The sequence below is a fragment of the Lynx canadensis genome, chromosome B1 (genome assembly GCF_007474595.2).
Source record: "Lynx canadensis isolate LIC74 chromosome B1, mLynCan4.pri.v2, whole genome shotgun sequence".
NCBI lineage: Eukaryota > Metazoa > Chordata > Mammalia > Carnivora > Felidae > Lynx > Lynx canadensis.
In genome coordinates, this window is record NC_044306.2 from 192,562,881 (window position 1) to 192,579,447 (window position 16,567).

At 44.0% G+C, this 16,567-nt stretch overlaps 1 protein-coding gene across 5 annotated transcripts in view; it reads left to right on the top strand.

The window, feature by feature from the left end:
* The window catches only part of FAM184B (family with sequence similarity 184 member B), a 192,396-nt gene that overhangs the window by 133,716 nt on the left and 42,113 nt on the right, over positions 1-16,567 (top strand). For all 5 annotated transcript variants that reach the window (XM_030314144.1, XM_030314143.1, XM_030314142.1 and 2 more), the window contains 2 exons: positions 4,711-4,821; positions 8,849-8,956. In XM_030314144.1, the coding sequence (XP_030170004.1) occupies positions 4,711-4,821; positions 8,849-8,956 (219 nt within the window). The remainder of the gene's footprint in view (positions 1-4,710; positions 4,822-8,848; positions 8,957-16,567) is intronic.

Sequence of the window (16,567 nt, forward strand, 5' to 3'; positions counted from 1 at the left end):
CCCCTTCGGTCATTCCACTCCAGCCAAGTGGCCTCCTGTCTGCGCTTAGAACATGCCAGGGTGTGTGCAGGTCCAGGAGGGCTCACACCAAGACATCTCATTGGTTAGCCTCCTCACTTAACACAAGCCTTTACTCCAGAGTCGTTTCTCCTAAGGACTTCTTTGGCCAACCTATGTGAACTGAACCCAACCCCTCGACCTTCCATAGCTCCCCTTCCTGCTTTGTTATTTCTCCTTGGCACTTGTCACCATACAACATAGTGTATACTATGTTGAGCCTATTAACTTTGATGCCTGTCTCTTTTATGCCAATGTAAGTTCCTGGTGAGTAGATGTTTCATCCGTTTTTTTTTTTTCCTTTTTGAGTGTGTGTGTGTGGGAGAGAGAGAGAGAGAGAGAGAATAAAGGGGGAAGAGGGATAAAGAGAGAAAATATTATGTGGATGTGGAGCCCCTGTTTTTATCCCCAGCTCTGAGAACAGTGCTTGGCACATGGTAGGTTTCAGTAAGTATTTGTTGAATGAATGATCTGTCTTCTACTTATAAAGACCAGCTAAGAGGAACAGAATATTTCCTCCACTTCCTCAAAATAAGCTAAATTGGAAATACTATGCATCTGTCAGAATAAGAGTAGTACTTCTTATTTATGGGTCCCTCACTATGTATTATTTATCCACCCCTCACCTACTGGCACTGTGCTGGGCGTGGAAGGAACACACTGAGTCACAGAGAAGTCAGAAAATGTGCTCCAGATCACATAGATAAAAGGCTGTGCCACTCACATGGTCTCCAGAATGTTCCTCTACCTGGATCTTCTATGTGAGGTTGTCAGTCTATGGTGAGAAACTGTGGAGGAAGCAACCCTGTGAGCCTCATCATTTTGACTAAAGTATGGAAGCTATTGAGAAGACCACAGGAAAACTTTGTTCTGATTTTAATATTTCCCTGCATCTGAGAATGTAGTTGGCTTCTTGATTTATGGAACACTGAGAGTTGTGTCAATGAGCATTCCTCTTTTCTCATTTGACACTACAAAACTTAAACCTGGGTGTCTACCATGCCCTCTCCAATATAGGTCAGATTTTGGGTATGATCTTCATATTTGTTTTCTTTTGACCTGCGTATGTATCTCTAATTTCTATTTTCCTGAAGTATTTTATGATTAAGTTTCTTTTTTTTTAACTTGAAGTAGAATTTAATAACTTTGCAGTTATTTCCTTTAAGTAATATTAAAAGCTGAGCTGAGGTACAAAATTAAATTGGTGCCAGGAGTGAAGTATGGTTTATATAAAATGCTGCTGACTCTGGACTTGCTCATCCCAGCAACTTTTTAAAAATGAATTATTAAAAAAAATTTTTAATTCCGATATAGTTAACATACAGTGTTGTATTAGTTTCAGGATACAATATAGTAATTCAGCAATTCTATACATTACTCGGTGCTTATCATAATAAATGTAGTCTTAATCTCCTTCACCTATTTCACCCATCCCCCCACCCACCTCCTCTGGTAACCATCAGTTTGTTCTCTATAGTTAAGAGTCTGTTGGGGCGCCTGGGTGGCTCAGTCGGTAGGCGTCCGACTTCGGCTCAGGTCACGATCTCGCGGTTCCTGAGTTCGAGCCCCGCGTCGGGCTCTGGGCTGACGGCTCGGAGCCTGGAGCCTGCTTCCGATTCTGTGTCTCCCTCTCTCTCTCTGCCCCTCCCCCACTTGTGCTCTGTCTCTCTCTGTCTCTCCAAAATAAATAAAAGGTAAAAAAAAAAAAATTAAAAAGAGTCTGTTTTTAGAGAAAGACAGATACCATATGGTTTCACTCTTATGTGGATCCTGAGAAACTTAACAGGAACCCATGGGGGAGGGGAAGGAAAAAAAAAAAGAGGTTAGAGTGGGAGAGAGCCAAAGCATAAGAGACTGTTAAAAACTGAGAACAAACTGAGGGTTGATGGGGGGTGGGAGGGAGGGGAGGGTGGGTGATGGGTATTGAGGAGGGCACCTTTTGGGATGAGCACTGGGTGTTGTATGGAAACCAATTTGTCAATAAATTTCATATATATAAAAAAAAAGAGTCTGTTTTTTGGTTTGTCTCTCTCTCTTTTTTTTTTTTTTTTGTATACTTGTTTTGTTTCTTAAATTCCACATATGAGTGAAGTCATGGCCATTCTGACTTATTTCACTTAATATTATACTCTCTAGATCCATCAATATTGCTGCAAATGGCAAGATTTCATTCTTTTTTATGGCTGAGTTATACATCTTCTTTATCCATTCAACTATTAATGGACACATGGATGCTTCCATAATTTGGCTATTTTTTAAGTTTATTTATTTATTTTTGAGTGACAGAGAGACAAGTGGGGGAGAGTCGGAGAGAGGGGGAGACAGAGAATCCCAAGCAGGCTCCATGCTGTCAGAGCAGAGCCTAATGTGGGACTCAAACCCATGAAACTGTGAGATCATGACCTGACCCTAAACCAAGAGTCAAACGCTTAACTAACTGAGCCACCCAGGTGCCCCATTTTGGATCTTTTAATTAATGTTGCAATAAACATAGGGGTGCATGTATCCATTTGAATTGGTGTTTTTTACTCTTTGGCTAAATACCTAGGTGGAATTACTAGATCATATGGCAATTCTATTTTTAATTTTTTTGATGCACCTCCATGCTGTTTTCCACAGTGGCCACACCACCAGTTTGCATTCCCACCAACAGTACACAAGGGTTCATTTTTTCCCCACATCTTCAGCAACACTTGTTTCTTGTGCATTTTTTAAATCATTCTGACAGGTATGAGGTGGTATCTCATTGTGGTTTTGATCTGCATTTCCCTGATGATGAGTGATGCTGAGCATCTTTTCATGTGTCTGTCAGTCATCTGTGTGTCATCTTTGGAGAAATATTTGTTCATGTCTTCTCATTTTTTTAAAGTTTATTTATTTATTTTTGAGAGAGAGCACAAGCAGGGGAGGGGCAGAGATAGAGAGAGAGACACAGAATCCCAAGCAGGCTCCAGGCTCTGAGCTGTCAGTGCAGAGCCCGACGTGGGGCTCTAACTCACTAACCATGAGATCATGACTTGAGCCAAAGTCAGATGCTTAACCAACTGAGCCACCCAGCTGCCCCTCTTCTTCCCATTTAAAAAAATTTTTTTAACATTTTGTTTTATTTTTTGAGAGACAGAGGACAAGCAGGGTAGGGGCAGAGAGAGAGGGAGACACAGAATCCAAAGCAGGCTCCAGGCTCTGAGCTGTCAGCACAGAGTGCAATGCAGAGCTCAAACCCACAAACACAAGATCATGACCTGAGCTGACGTCGGATGGTCAACCCACTGAGCCACCCAGGCACCCCTCTTCTTCCCATTGTTTAAATAGATTATTTGGGGGTGTTTTTGGTGTTGAGTTGTATGTTCTTTATATATTTTGGATACTAACTCTTTATTAGATATGTCATTTGCAAATGTCTTCTCCCATTCAGTAGGTTATCTTTTAGTCTTGTTGATTGTTTCCTTTGCTGTGCAATAGCTTTTTGTTTTTGTTTTGAAATTTTTTAATGTTTATTTATTTTTGAGACAGAGAGCATGAGTGGGGGAGGGGCAGAGAGAGGGAGACACAGAATCTGAAGCAGGTTCCAGGCTCTGAGCTGTCAGCCAAGAGCCCAACATGGGACTCAAACTCACAAACCATGAGATCATGACCTGAGCTGAAGTTGGACGCTCAACCAGCTGAGCCACCCAGGTGCTCTTACTCATCTGCTCCAGTAGCTCTTTGCTTTGATTTAATACCAGTAGTTTCTTTTGCTTTTGTTTCCCTTGCCTCAGGAGACATATCTAGAAAAATGTTGCTACAGTAGATGTCAGAGAAATTACTGCCTTTGTTTTCTTCTAGGATATTTATGGCTTCAGGTCTCACACTTAGGTCTTTAATCCATTTTGAATTTATTTTTGTGTATGGTATAAGAAAGTGGTCCAGTTTCAGTCTTTTGCATCTAGATGTACAGTTTTTCCAACTCCATTTGTTGAAGGGATGGTTTTTTTTCCCATTGCACATTCTTGCCTCCTTTGTCAAGGATTAGTTGACCATACAATTCTGGGTTTATTTCCGGCCTCTCTATTCTGTTTTGTGCCAGTACCATACTGTTTTGATTACTATAGCTTTCTAGTATATCTTGGAATCTGGGATTGTGATACCTCCAGTTTTCTTTTTCTTTTTCAAGATTTGGTGATTTGCGGTCTTTCATGGCTCCATGCAAATTTTAGGATTATTTGTTCTAGTTTTGTAAAAAATGCTGTCAGTATTTTGATAGAAATTGCATTAAATATGTAGATTGCTTTGGGTAGTATTGACATTTTAGCAATATTGGTTCTCCAAATTCATGAGCATGGAATATCTTTACATTTGTTTCTGCCATCCTCAATTTCTTTCATTAGTGTTTTATAGTTTTCAGAGTACAGGACTTCCATCTCGTTGGTAAAATTCATACCTAGGTATTTTATTTTGTGGGGTACAATTGTAAATGGGATTGTTTTCTGAATTTCTCTTTCTGCTGCTTAGTGTATAGAAATGCAACATATTTCTATGTATTGATTTTGCATCCTGTGACCTTTATTGTAAGCTCCTTTGAACTCTTTTGGGAATAGGGCAGGGTGTGAATAGGTACGTGTCCTGTCCATGCATTCGTGACTTGTGTGGATAACTCTACTCATCATCATTTAGGAAGTGGAAGCACAGTTGGAGGAAGTGAAGAAGAAATCAGAAAATGAAATCAAGCAGCTGGAAGAAGAGAAAGCAGCCCTAAATGTGAAGCTCCAGAATTCTCTGCTCGAGGTAAATCCTGAATTAATGCAGTGCTTGGGAGTGATGGTTCTGGGTGGGAGTCTTGGTTAACTGAGATGCCAGGAATCTCAGAAAACTGGCCCGACTTCTGTACATTCAGCATCCTCAGCAGAAAGGAAAGGACTTCGTCCTGACAAGAAATATGTCTCAGGAGGCATAAATTTAGCTGCAAGTAACAGAGAGCCTGATTTATGGAGGCTTAACAAAGAGGCGTTTAATGTCTCACATAAAAGAAGGAGGCAGGAGGCTTCTGGGGTTGATTCTGTGGCTAAATTATATCAGGCCGGGTACATCTGAGATTCCCATAGTCCTGCCTCCTCCTGGGCTCTGTCCTTACTTTCAGGAGTATTAGGTGCTTTGCCTTCATGGGCTCCTTCCTCTACTGGAAAAAATATCAAAAAGCATGTTTTATGACTACATTGGTATGAAGATGAATATAGCCAAGCTGTATTTTTACCTTCTGACTTTAAAAGAAATTAAAACATTGTCGTGGCCCCTAAAAGTATTGTGGGCCCTAGGCCCTGTGCCTTCTGTGTCTAATGGAGAAATTAGCTCAGATTCCCCCAGACTGGGAAAATGACTGTCACTGCTTCATTGTTGAGCCCAAATTTACACCAAGAAATGGGGAGAGGCAGTGAAGACCAGACCTGTCCACTTCATCAGGAAACCACCAGCCTCCACAGAGGGCTCCCACTGACTCTTCCTCCCACTGGTAATGTCTGCATCACGTGACCAGCCTGGGAGGCGAGAGTGGAGGCAGGGAAGGGAGAAAGGGGTAGAGAATGCCTGTAGACCAGCTGAACATCACAGTTTGCTTGGTGGGGAAGTCCACCTACCCAGACCACCCAGAAACCAAGTCAAAGTTTAAAAGACCTGTTGACCATGTTATGGTGGGGGAAGAACTCTTGGGAGGGCCTGGAAACAGGCTTCATTCTTTTTTTTTTTTAATGTTTATTTATTTTGAGAGAAAGAGAGAGCATAAGCAGGGGAGCGGAAGAGAGAGAGGGGGAGAGAGAGAACCCCAAGCAGGCTCCATGGTGTCAGCACAGAACCCCACGCGAGGCTCAATCTCACAAACTGTAAGATTGTGACCTGAGTCGAAATCAGGAGTCAGATGTTTAACTGACTGAGCCACCCAGGTGCCCCCCGGCTTCGTTCTTGAGCCTAATTAGACCCTCAAAAAATGTAAAGAGGTTTCCTTACTTCCCCTGCCCTCCTTCACACATTCCAGATGAGCCCTGAGTCCACCATCCCCCCAGGAGCCCATGAAATTGGTTCCTCAGCCCTGATCGAGCACTACAACCTCCTAGGGGGTGGTTTGAGAATATAGAAGCCGTGTGCAAAATAGTCTGGATTGTTTAAGGATACCTCTAATGGAGTTCGGTCTGGAGACATGCATGGTGAGAGAAGAAAACCTGAACTGGTGGCTATTTCTAGAAGGGAGAGGGGGTGGTGGATCAGGGAGAAGCTCAGGGGCCTGCAGTGGTGTCTGTGATGTGTTCTCCCTTCAGCTGAGTGATGAAGAGAGAAAAACACATTCGGTTTTTCTATGTCACAAGTTATCATTTTTCTAAAAGGTGAATGTGCCAAGCCTTGAACTTGATATATCAGGGGCTCTGGAGGAGAGGTCCTGGTGGGAAGTCTCTGCTCCGGAGGCTTTGGTTCCACCTCAGCCCCAGGTGGCTGCACATTAAAGATGCCCGTTTCGCTCTCACAACTCTCTCCCTCCCTTCTGAGTTATACTGCCGATCTTTACACCGGATCTGGACTACTCTGTGCTGCAGAACTTAGGGAGGCTTCAGCCCAGTTATCCTTCTGACATGGGACCCTGGGGTCACCACCTGATGATTTCCCCGAATGCCCCTCAGAACCCCTCAAAAAATGACAAGAGTGAGTTTCGTCAAGTACTACCTGAGCAGTTTCCATATATCAACTTTTAGTCCTCACAACTGCCACACAGTAGGTGCTGTTGTGATCTGTGGTTTATGGATGAGTTAACTCAGGCACAGAGATGGTAAGTCACTTCCTCAAAGTCACACAGGTAATGAGTAGTGGGTCTCAGATTCCAACCCAGGTTATGCGGCTCTGAAGACCCCACTCTTAACCGTTATGCTAACACTATGTGCAGCACAGTATGCCGTGTCTCTGATGCCCCAGGATCACTCAGGACATGAGTATCTGCAGATGGCTGGTGTGACCCAGAGGCTGACCTTGACAAAGTGTCTGCCCGTCACCCTCCATTCCTTCCACAGCCTTGGTGGCGACATCAACTATTCACCCACTTACCAAAGCGAGAAATGGAAGCGTCAGCCCTGACCTCCTCCTCTCCTGCTCCTCCGTCCTCACCTACAGTCCCTGCCCTGCCCACCCTCACATCCACTCAGCTGTCAAGTCCCGTGTGTCCTACCACTGAAGGCTCTCAGTCCCCCTCCCCTGTCTTTATCAGCCCCCCAGGATGGCTCACCTAGGCTGTTTTTCTTTACCTCTTATAGACATTATGTGAACAAGTGCATAGAACTCATTTGAGTATTTCATAAGCCTTAGCAAGATGTAGTGTAAGTAGTTTCATAATCTTCTTCTTCTTCTGTGATGTTGCCTGGAGTCTTGAAAGTCTTGGCCTGTATCTCCCTGCCTCTACCTTCTCCCTAGGCTGGCTAATTCCAGAACTAGCATTCTAAACCCCAGATATGCTCAAGGCCCCACTCCTCCTTCTCCCAAATCTTTTAATCGCCATGTTTTTCATAATTTGGGCCTAACCTACTCTCCACCACTACCCCCCAGGACACTGTTTTCTCCCATCCACTCCTTCATGCTGGGCCCCTGACATGGAACTTTCCTCCAATTCCCACACACATCCTACCTTCCCTCTGCCATTGTACCTACTATTCCTACCACCTGGAATGTCCTTTCTCACCCTGGCCACGGATGGACTCCTATTCATCCTTCAGTGCCCATAAAGCTGCCCTGGACTCCCCTCGGCAGAGTTTATTGCTGTAAATTCTCTGCAGTAGTATGTATCTCACAGTAATTGTTGTGAGGGTTAGAGGAGTTTATACTGTCAAATGCTTAGGTCTGTTCCTGGCACAGAGCAAACTCACCATCAAAGGTACTATTATTAGTTTGTCTTCTGAATGTTGCTGTGATTATAAACATGTATCTGCCTCCTCCATAAGATGACAACTCCTAGAAAGCATGGGCTATATTTTATTCTCTTACCATCTTGCTCTCACTCTGTCCCTCTCCTTTATCTCCTCATATCTGGCATGATGCCTGAGGAGCACTAGCTTTCCTACAAAGATTTGTTAGCAACATCTGAGTTTCCTGTATGGTTCTAGGCCTTGTTCTTCCCAAAGTCTAGAACAGAGAAGCCAGTCTGTTTAATTGAGACTCTACACTTAATTGGTTAATAATAATCATCATAATTAAGGCTATACAATTTAATAGCACCTTCTAGCCACTGTTTCATTTTATTGGTATAATTCTTTTTTTTAATATTTATTTTGAGAGAAAGAGCAGGGGAGGGGGAGAGAGGAAAGAGAGAATCCCAAGCAGGCTCTGTGCTGTCAGCACAGAGCCCGACATGGGGATCGATCTCATGAACAGTAAGATGACCTGAGCCGAATTCAAGAGTCGGCTGCTTAACCAACTGAGCCTCCCAGGCACCCCTTATTGGTATAATTCTTAAATACTGTTCCTTTTCTTTACCAACTAACTTTTTAAAAAAAGAAATTGAGTGACCTTCCAGGAATGGTATGAAAGCCAGTGAAAACCACCCTGCAGCTCTAGTATAGGTGTATTTATATAAATAATTTAAAAGGAAGTATAGGCTCATCTATTCCAGGAAGACGAAGCAACTTGCCAATTAGAAATGCCCTTTCCAGAAGCACATTGGAATTTGTCTAATGGAGCACTGTCCCCAGAACTGATTGACCCAGGAGAATGGTTTCCCAGATTAATGGCCCCATCAGGAGATGGGACTTTGTTTCCATTACCAAGCATTTCTTTTCTTCCATTTTAGGTTTTAAGACTGGAAGAATTTATCCAACAGAATAAGGTACATCCCCGAAGAGGCAAAGAAAGGCCCCAGGAATTGGACAGCCAGCGCTGTAGTATTTTAGAGACGCAGGTAACCTCTGTTTTTTCTGCTTTAATTAAGGATATTTCTCTTCTTTCAGCACTTCATCGTCCCCAGTGACACATGCTGGCATTAAGAGGTTCTCTTATTTCCCCCCTCAGAGCTGCCAAAATGCCTGGAAAATAAAAAATCACCACAAAATCCATTTGCACAAACCGTGAAGAAAATAGAGTTCCAAGTAATTATGCATGTGGTTTGAAAAAGAACAAGGCTTGTCAGATGAAACCTTCTCTCCCTCTCTGAGAGCAGCTTGCCTGGCAGATAGAAGGGCACTCACCAAGAGCTGGCCTCCTGTTCTGCCCAGCAGGAAGCATAGTAATAATGCTGTCTGGCCACCCCCCTCCGCCTCTGTGGTATCAGTCACTCTCACACTAGCTCTTCCCCACGATGCTGCCCTTTCAGGGACTCTGCCCCAGGGCGGAAGCTGGTTCCTGTGTGTCCTCTGTCAGCTCATGATAAGCTATTTTATTTTCCTAGGGACGCCATGATGAATTACCACACACTTGGTGGCTTAAGCCACAGAAATGTGTTGTCTCACAGTTTTGGAGGGGAAACATCCCAAATCAAGGTGTCAGTAGGGTTGGTTCCTTCCTGAGGCTCTGAGGGAGAATCTCCTGCATGCCTCTCTACCAGCTTCTGATGGCTGCTGGCAATCTGTGGCACTTGTGGTTTGCAGATGCATCACTCCAAGCTCTGCCTCTGTCATCACGTGTGTCTATGCGTCTGGCTCTTCACTAAGGAAGACCTTCTTCTAAGGACCTTCTTCTAAGGACACCAGTTGTTGGGTTTAGGGCCCACCCTAATGCAGTTTGACCTCATTTTAACTACATCCACAAAAGCTTATTTCCAAATAAGGTCACCTTAGTAGGTACTTGGGGCTAGGGCTTCAATATATCTCCCTGGGGGCACAATTTAATGCAAACCACAGGCACTCATTTAACATTTGTTGCATGATGTCAAAAACAGATAGTTCCTGTGAAGTTAGTGTTTGAGCACCCTGGCTTGGATGATCCTCTTTCTTCAGCTTTCCTGTTATTAACCTTCGCATCTGGAGCCATCAAAAGCCCACCACTGTAAAATTTTACTTATTACTGCCCTAAATTTTCAGTCCGCTTCATACTCCATGTGGGAAAACACATGTGAGTCTGAATCTCATTGTTTCACCCTCACCCATCTCTTATTCATCACATCCGTGTGCCTGAGTGTCTACAGAAACAGGCAGTTTCTCTTCCTCGACCTCAGACTTCCAGAGCTTGAGCCCTGATCCTGCCAACGGTCCCCTGGCTTGCCCCACTGGGATTGCTCATACTTAACCACGTATTCATCAGGGTAAAAATGAGCCTAAAATCTGGTGGATAAGGACTTGAATAACAACATTTGTATGGGACCTAGTCAGTTCTAGAGCACGGTCCCCATCTATGACTTCATTGGAGTTTTACAACAACCCTGTAATGTACTCATTTTACAGAGGAAGAAACTGAATGACAGAGCAGTTGGGTGACTTGCCCATGGTCACAGGCATCCAAGCAGCCAGGACAGAACAGAACTACTTGTCTATGGTTCTGATCCTCTACTCTCCTTGTGAAAGTATCAACACATGCCCAGACGCCTCCCAGATAAAACTGACCTCAACTCTGTCTTGAGGTTGAGAAGAGCGACAAGGATTCCCTGTGTTTCCCTTTCTGACACCCAGAGACTGGGGGGAATCCTTGAGCAGCCCTCATTGCTCCCACATAAGCCTATAGGAGAAAGCGGAAGGCACCTTCATCCATAGGGCTGGTCCTTCCTGATCTGGGGCTACCCATCCTTTCTGATGATGTCTTCCTGAGAAGTAGGCAGGTATTTTCATTCTCCCGCAGTTTCTCAAGAACCAGCCTCATGAGCGAGCCTTCTGTTAGAAGAACTGCTAGCCCCAAGGACAGCTGAACTTCCCGCCAGCACACTGTGCAGTTTCTCAGAAAGACTCTTCCTCAAATATTTGAATATTTCTCAGCTCCTCACACTGACTGTGGCAGGGAGATCGGATGGAGTTGGCTGGGATCCTGAGTGAGGAGATTCCAGTGAAAATAAGGTTGATAAGCTCAGGAATATTGTGCATTGGCTGCATGTTCAGGGGACAATACACAAACATAGAAATTTTAGGTATGTTCCAGGATTGATGAATAAGGGCCAGAGCTGGTATGGCAGCTCAGGGTTTCTCTGCCTGATCCCCAGTCACTACCCACCAAGTGCCAATAGCATCTCCCCAATAAAAATGTCTCAGCCAAAAATGTCTCCAGATGTCATCAAGAGTCTCTTAGGGACAAAATTGCCCCCAGTTGAGAACCCCTGATGTAGCTAAGAGCCCTGAAGAAGTTCAAAATCCAAGTGCACGTTGACAACCATGAATTGGTTCACCATGAAACTTGGCTCTCCTACCACCCTCCTTGGTCTAGAACATTGTCCATTATGAACCCAGTTTCTAGAGAGTGGTATGTATCTCTCCTACATAGAATTGCCCATGGAACCTTGAAGAATACCAGTTCCATTTGGTTCAACTCTGCATGCACATTATTCATTCATTCCCCAGTCATATGTGGAATAGCTAGGAGGTATCAGCCTCTGAGCTAGATGCTAGAGGAGAGAAAGATTCATAAATCAACAGTGTTAAGACTATGTGGACATTTAGAAGTAGAATTAAACTTCTATTTAAATTTAATTTAAATTAAATTAAACTATGTTTTCTATTAAGGAACTATTATATACTTTACAGGTAGAGTTTGTTCTTTTAACATGTTTTCTTTTCAAATAATCAATCCATGTTTGTGCCACAGAATTTAAAAGGTATATAAAGGCATACTATGAAAACGATCCCTCCTCCCCCCAGTTCCCTATCTTGTTTATCTGCTTGTCTATCTGCTCAGGGCTATACTGTGCATATGCAAGCATAATTATGAATATATTATTTTTTCTACAAATGGTAGCATACTGACTTGTGCTCTACTTTTTGTACCTTAAAATTTCATAGAGAAAATTTAAGGAGATTGTAACACAGCAGTAAACCTCCATATCAACCTCATTTTTTTAAAAAGAAAAACCGTAATATATTTAACCTTTCCCTTATGATAGATATTTTGGTTGGTTTTTCCATTACAGGGACTACTTCACTGGATAGCTCTGTAGTGGGATATAGTGTAGTATAGTGGTTAGGAAAGCTCACCCCTGAACCAGATGCTTGGGCTCTTATTGGCTAGAGAATCTCAGACAAATGATTTAGTCTCTTTGCGTAAGCTTCTTCATCTGTAAAATGGGGCAATGATACCATCCATCTCAGAGGGCTTTTGTGAGAACTAAATGAATTAATATATGCACAGTGTCAGAAAGTACCCAGCATGTGGAAATGCTCAGTAGGTGCCAACTCATGATTGCAGAACTTTCTGGCTCCAGTGGCATGTGATTTTTTAAGTTTGATAGTTATGCCACACTGCCTTCCATTGATGATGTCCCATGGCACACTCCCAATGGCAGCGCATGTGAGTGCCTGTTTCCCCACAACTTGGCCAACACAGCACATTACAAAACTTTCTGAACATGACCAGTCAGAGAAAATTTAGAATTTAGTTAAAATATTTTTGACAAGCCAACTATATGCCAGCCAAGGGAGTCGAAGCTTTGCTCAGGCTCTAGAGAGACAAAGTCCTAGAGATTCTCTCAGGCTGGTGCAGAGGATATGTTAATGGCCCTCTGCTGTGCAGTGATAGCTTTCACTACACAGGAACCCGCAAGGGGCAGAGTCTTGAAGAGAAGGCTCAGAGGGGACTGAACCATCTGGCTGTTCATCCAGAGGTGGAAACAGGGACAGGACGCCAGAACCAGATGTTATATGACCACTTCCCCAAAGATATTCTTGCTGAACTTGGGGCTATAAAATTTAAGTTTGTTCAAGACTCAGGCATTCCGGGGTGTCTGACTGGCTCAGTTGGTTAAGCATCTGAGACTTCGGCTCAGGTCATGGTCTTGTAGTTCATGAGTTCGAGCTGCACATTGGACTCTGCACTGGTGGTGCGGAGCCTCCTTGATATTCTCTCTCCCTCCCTCTCCCTCTCCCTCTCTCTCTCTCTCTCTCTCTCTGCCCCTTCCCTACTTGAATGTGTTCTCTCTCAAAATAAATAAATAAACTTAAAAAAAATACTCAGGAGTTTTAGTTTAGGCCATTGGCTCTTCTGCCAAAGCAGTGCAGAGAGTCAAGAAGATATAAATAATAACGCCGATTGAGAATCGAGCTGTTTTCACTGCACTCCCAGAACATGCAGAGAGAGGGTTGCCAAGCCTGGGTGTGGCTCTGTCCCTGGGACAGTTAGCTGGGACTCTGCTGAAACTTTTGTCCTTGTCTCTCTTGTCAAGTCTCTTTGATTCTCTTAGATTCATAGTTTTATTCAGAAAACCATGTCAGTCTTGCTAATTCTGAAGGAAAACTTTCTTTTTTTTCTGGAAGACTCCTCTGTTGCCTGGGTCACAGTAAACTAGGGAAGATAAGGGAGAAGTTTTCATATTCTTGTGCCTATACCTCTCCAGAAGAGAAAGGAGAGTCATTTGTGGTAATTATTATTCAAGTCTTTTTTTGCCTCAACAAACATTTCTGCGTAGTGTCTGTGCAGGGCATGGGGGCTGGATGCTGGGGTAAATGAGATCCTCAGAGAGTTGGTCCTCAGAGAGTTCCATTGCAAGTGGGGGAAATACATTTTTATTTAAATAATAACCCGGTATGAGAAATACTGTAATAATGGCAGGAAGATTCTTTGCAGCCAATATGGGAGAGGCAGGTTTCTGCCAAGGGGAGTCCAGGAAGGTTCCACAGAGGAGTGACATCTGCTGCCATCTGCCTGGACACTGAAAGTTGAAGATGACTTCATCGGCAAGGGGAAGGACCACAGTGAAAGGTCCCAAGTCGAAATCGCCAAGACTGTTAAGAAGGGAGATGAGGGGTACTCCAACACTTTCCCAGGCCTGAGAAGTGTCCCCTGGTCACAGGAGGCCCTGTGCACTTTGCCGGGTAGCTGTCACCAAGTACCATAACTGGATCATATGAATCCAAGGGTGTCAGCTGTCCTGAGGGCGGGCAGACAAATAATCACTAAGCCCTTGAACAACTGCAGTGTCTCTGTGTGATGTGAGTAGAGGGGTCTGGTTCTATCTGACATGGAACAGGCAGGCTGCCCTGAAGAGTTACTCTGTGGAGAGATTCTTGGCCGAGAATCAGACTGAGATCTGCTGATCCTGGGAAGACAGCATAGGGAGGGCGACAGCTCCTGTCTGAGATTAGGACATGGATTCCACCCCAGTTGTACCCTAGACCTACTTGGGGACCTCAGGCAAATCCACAAACCTGAGATCAATTTCCTTATTAATCTGATAAGGCCCTGACTATGTGCCAAGAACTTAGTGCTTTACACAGTCACCCAACAACCCTAAAAGACAAGTGTCATTATTATGCTCATTCTGCAGGTAGGGAAACTGAGGCCCAAAGAGTAGCATCAGGGCCCATGATATCATTCCATACTGCTTCTCATTAGTAAAATGGTGGCTATAATCCCTGCTTGGCTCCACACCCCAGGGACTTTTGGTAATGAACAGAAGAATGCGTATGAAGGCGCTTTTCAAAACTGTTCAAGATTCTATAAATGTAAGGTGACTTTATAGTATCTATTACAGTCCCCTGTAATCATTTCAGCAAAACCCCATTGCATTAGGTGTTCTATTTTAAGATGTACATAATGCTACTTTTGAAAGATTGTCAACTGAACTTGAGGATGACTTTGAATATTCCCTTCCAGGAGATTTCCTGGGCGTGGGTGTTCCTTTAAAATAGAAACAATCCAGAAGAGGTTAGCTGCCTGGAAGATGAAAGATGAAGACCTAATGTGAACACAAGTTTAAAATAACCAGCTATTTGCTTGGGAGGAGTTGGGAGGAGACTTTTATGATGGATGGTTGCAGAAGAAGCAGAACTATTTATTTTTCTGTGCATACTTTATGCCCAGGCCACTTTGGCTCTGGACAGAGAGTGCTGGACTGAACCGGAGCCTGATGGGGAAACCAGGAGTGTGAATTAGGGGTGGATAACTTAGAATACACCAGGAGTGGCTCAGGGTCCTTCCTGGGAGGAACTCACTGAGACCCTAGGCAGGTAACCAGGAAACGGGCAGCTGGAAAGTCTGTTCTATTTGAAGGTCGGAGAAGAACACACCATTGACATGAGTAGTGGTGGGCTTGAAAGCATTCATTCAGCCAACTGGTGATGTCCACGGTCATATCCATTTGTGAAATATTCCAATGGCACCCTAGTGCCTTTTGAATGATGTAGTTTGACTTCAAATGCCAGGCGCACAGATAAGGGGAGAGAGGGGGGAAATATTTTTGACATTTATATGGTCTATTGGTCCACACCCCACCTCCCCACACCCCCCCACCCTGCTACACCAAAAGTTTGCTGAAATCAAGAACTATGTGTTCTTAATCTTTACCCTTTCCAGTACTTAATGTATCTGCCTGTGGCAGATGTTTAGCACTATCTCATACACAAATTGATACATGACACGACAACTGAATGAAGGGAATTAAGGGTACCATTTTGGGTGCTGATAGTTAAAGGTTGGATTAGGAATCCCATACAAAATTTGCCTTGGCTGGAGGATGATTTAATATATATATTTTTTAACGTTTATTTATTTTTGAGACAGAGAGAGACAGAGCATGAACAGGGGAGGGGCAGAGAGAGAGGGAGACACAGAATCGGAAACAGGCTCCAGGCTCTGAGCTGTCAGCACAGAGCCCGACGCGGGGCTCGAACTCACGGACCGTGAGATCATGACCTGAGCCGAAGTCGGACGCTTAACCGACCAAGCCACCCAGACGCCCCGAGGATGATTTAGAAGAACACTGGGGTCCTTCTCCAATTACATGTGGAGGAAGAGGAGGATTCACCTTCCTCTTTGGGAAGGATGTCCCTGTCTCTGGCCCTAGGGGATGGAAAAAAAGCGAATAGACAGAAAGGATTACTGAGGTCACCTCCCTGTTGATTAGGAAAACAGCTTTCATCTGTCAGGTTGATTTTGAGCATCTGTTTCACAGACAGTTCTCATATCACATTTGTACAATGTGGTTTGAACTCATACCCAGTTAAGTCCCAGTGCTGGCACCTCGCAATCTTCCCAACATGGTGATCACATGGAATCATGGCAGGGAGTGGGACAATCCAGGAGTACAGTCCTCATGTCACCCTCCAGGCTATGTGACCTGAGGCAAGTAGCTGGACTACTTCTCTGACCTCACATCCCCATCTGTAATGTAAGGATGTCAGTGTCTTTCCTGCCCACCTTACAGAGCCATAGGCACCCATCAGTTAATGTATGGAAATAGAAAAATGTGATGCAGCTGAGAGCCGGTGCAGTCATCTGGGTGCATCATCAGCTCTTTATAGCATTTTCCATTCTCTCCTGTTTCTGGACTCCTGCCCAGGATGCCTTTAAATATATCAGTTGTTGATAAGGTGGCCCAGAAATTACATCCTGCACATTCCCTTTCATGATCTTCACAATGGCTCAGTACATTTGAAATTCTTTT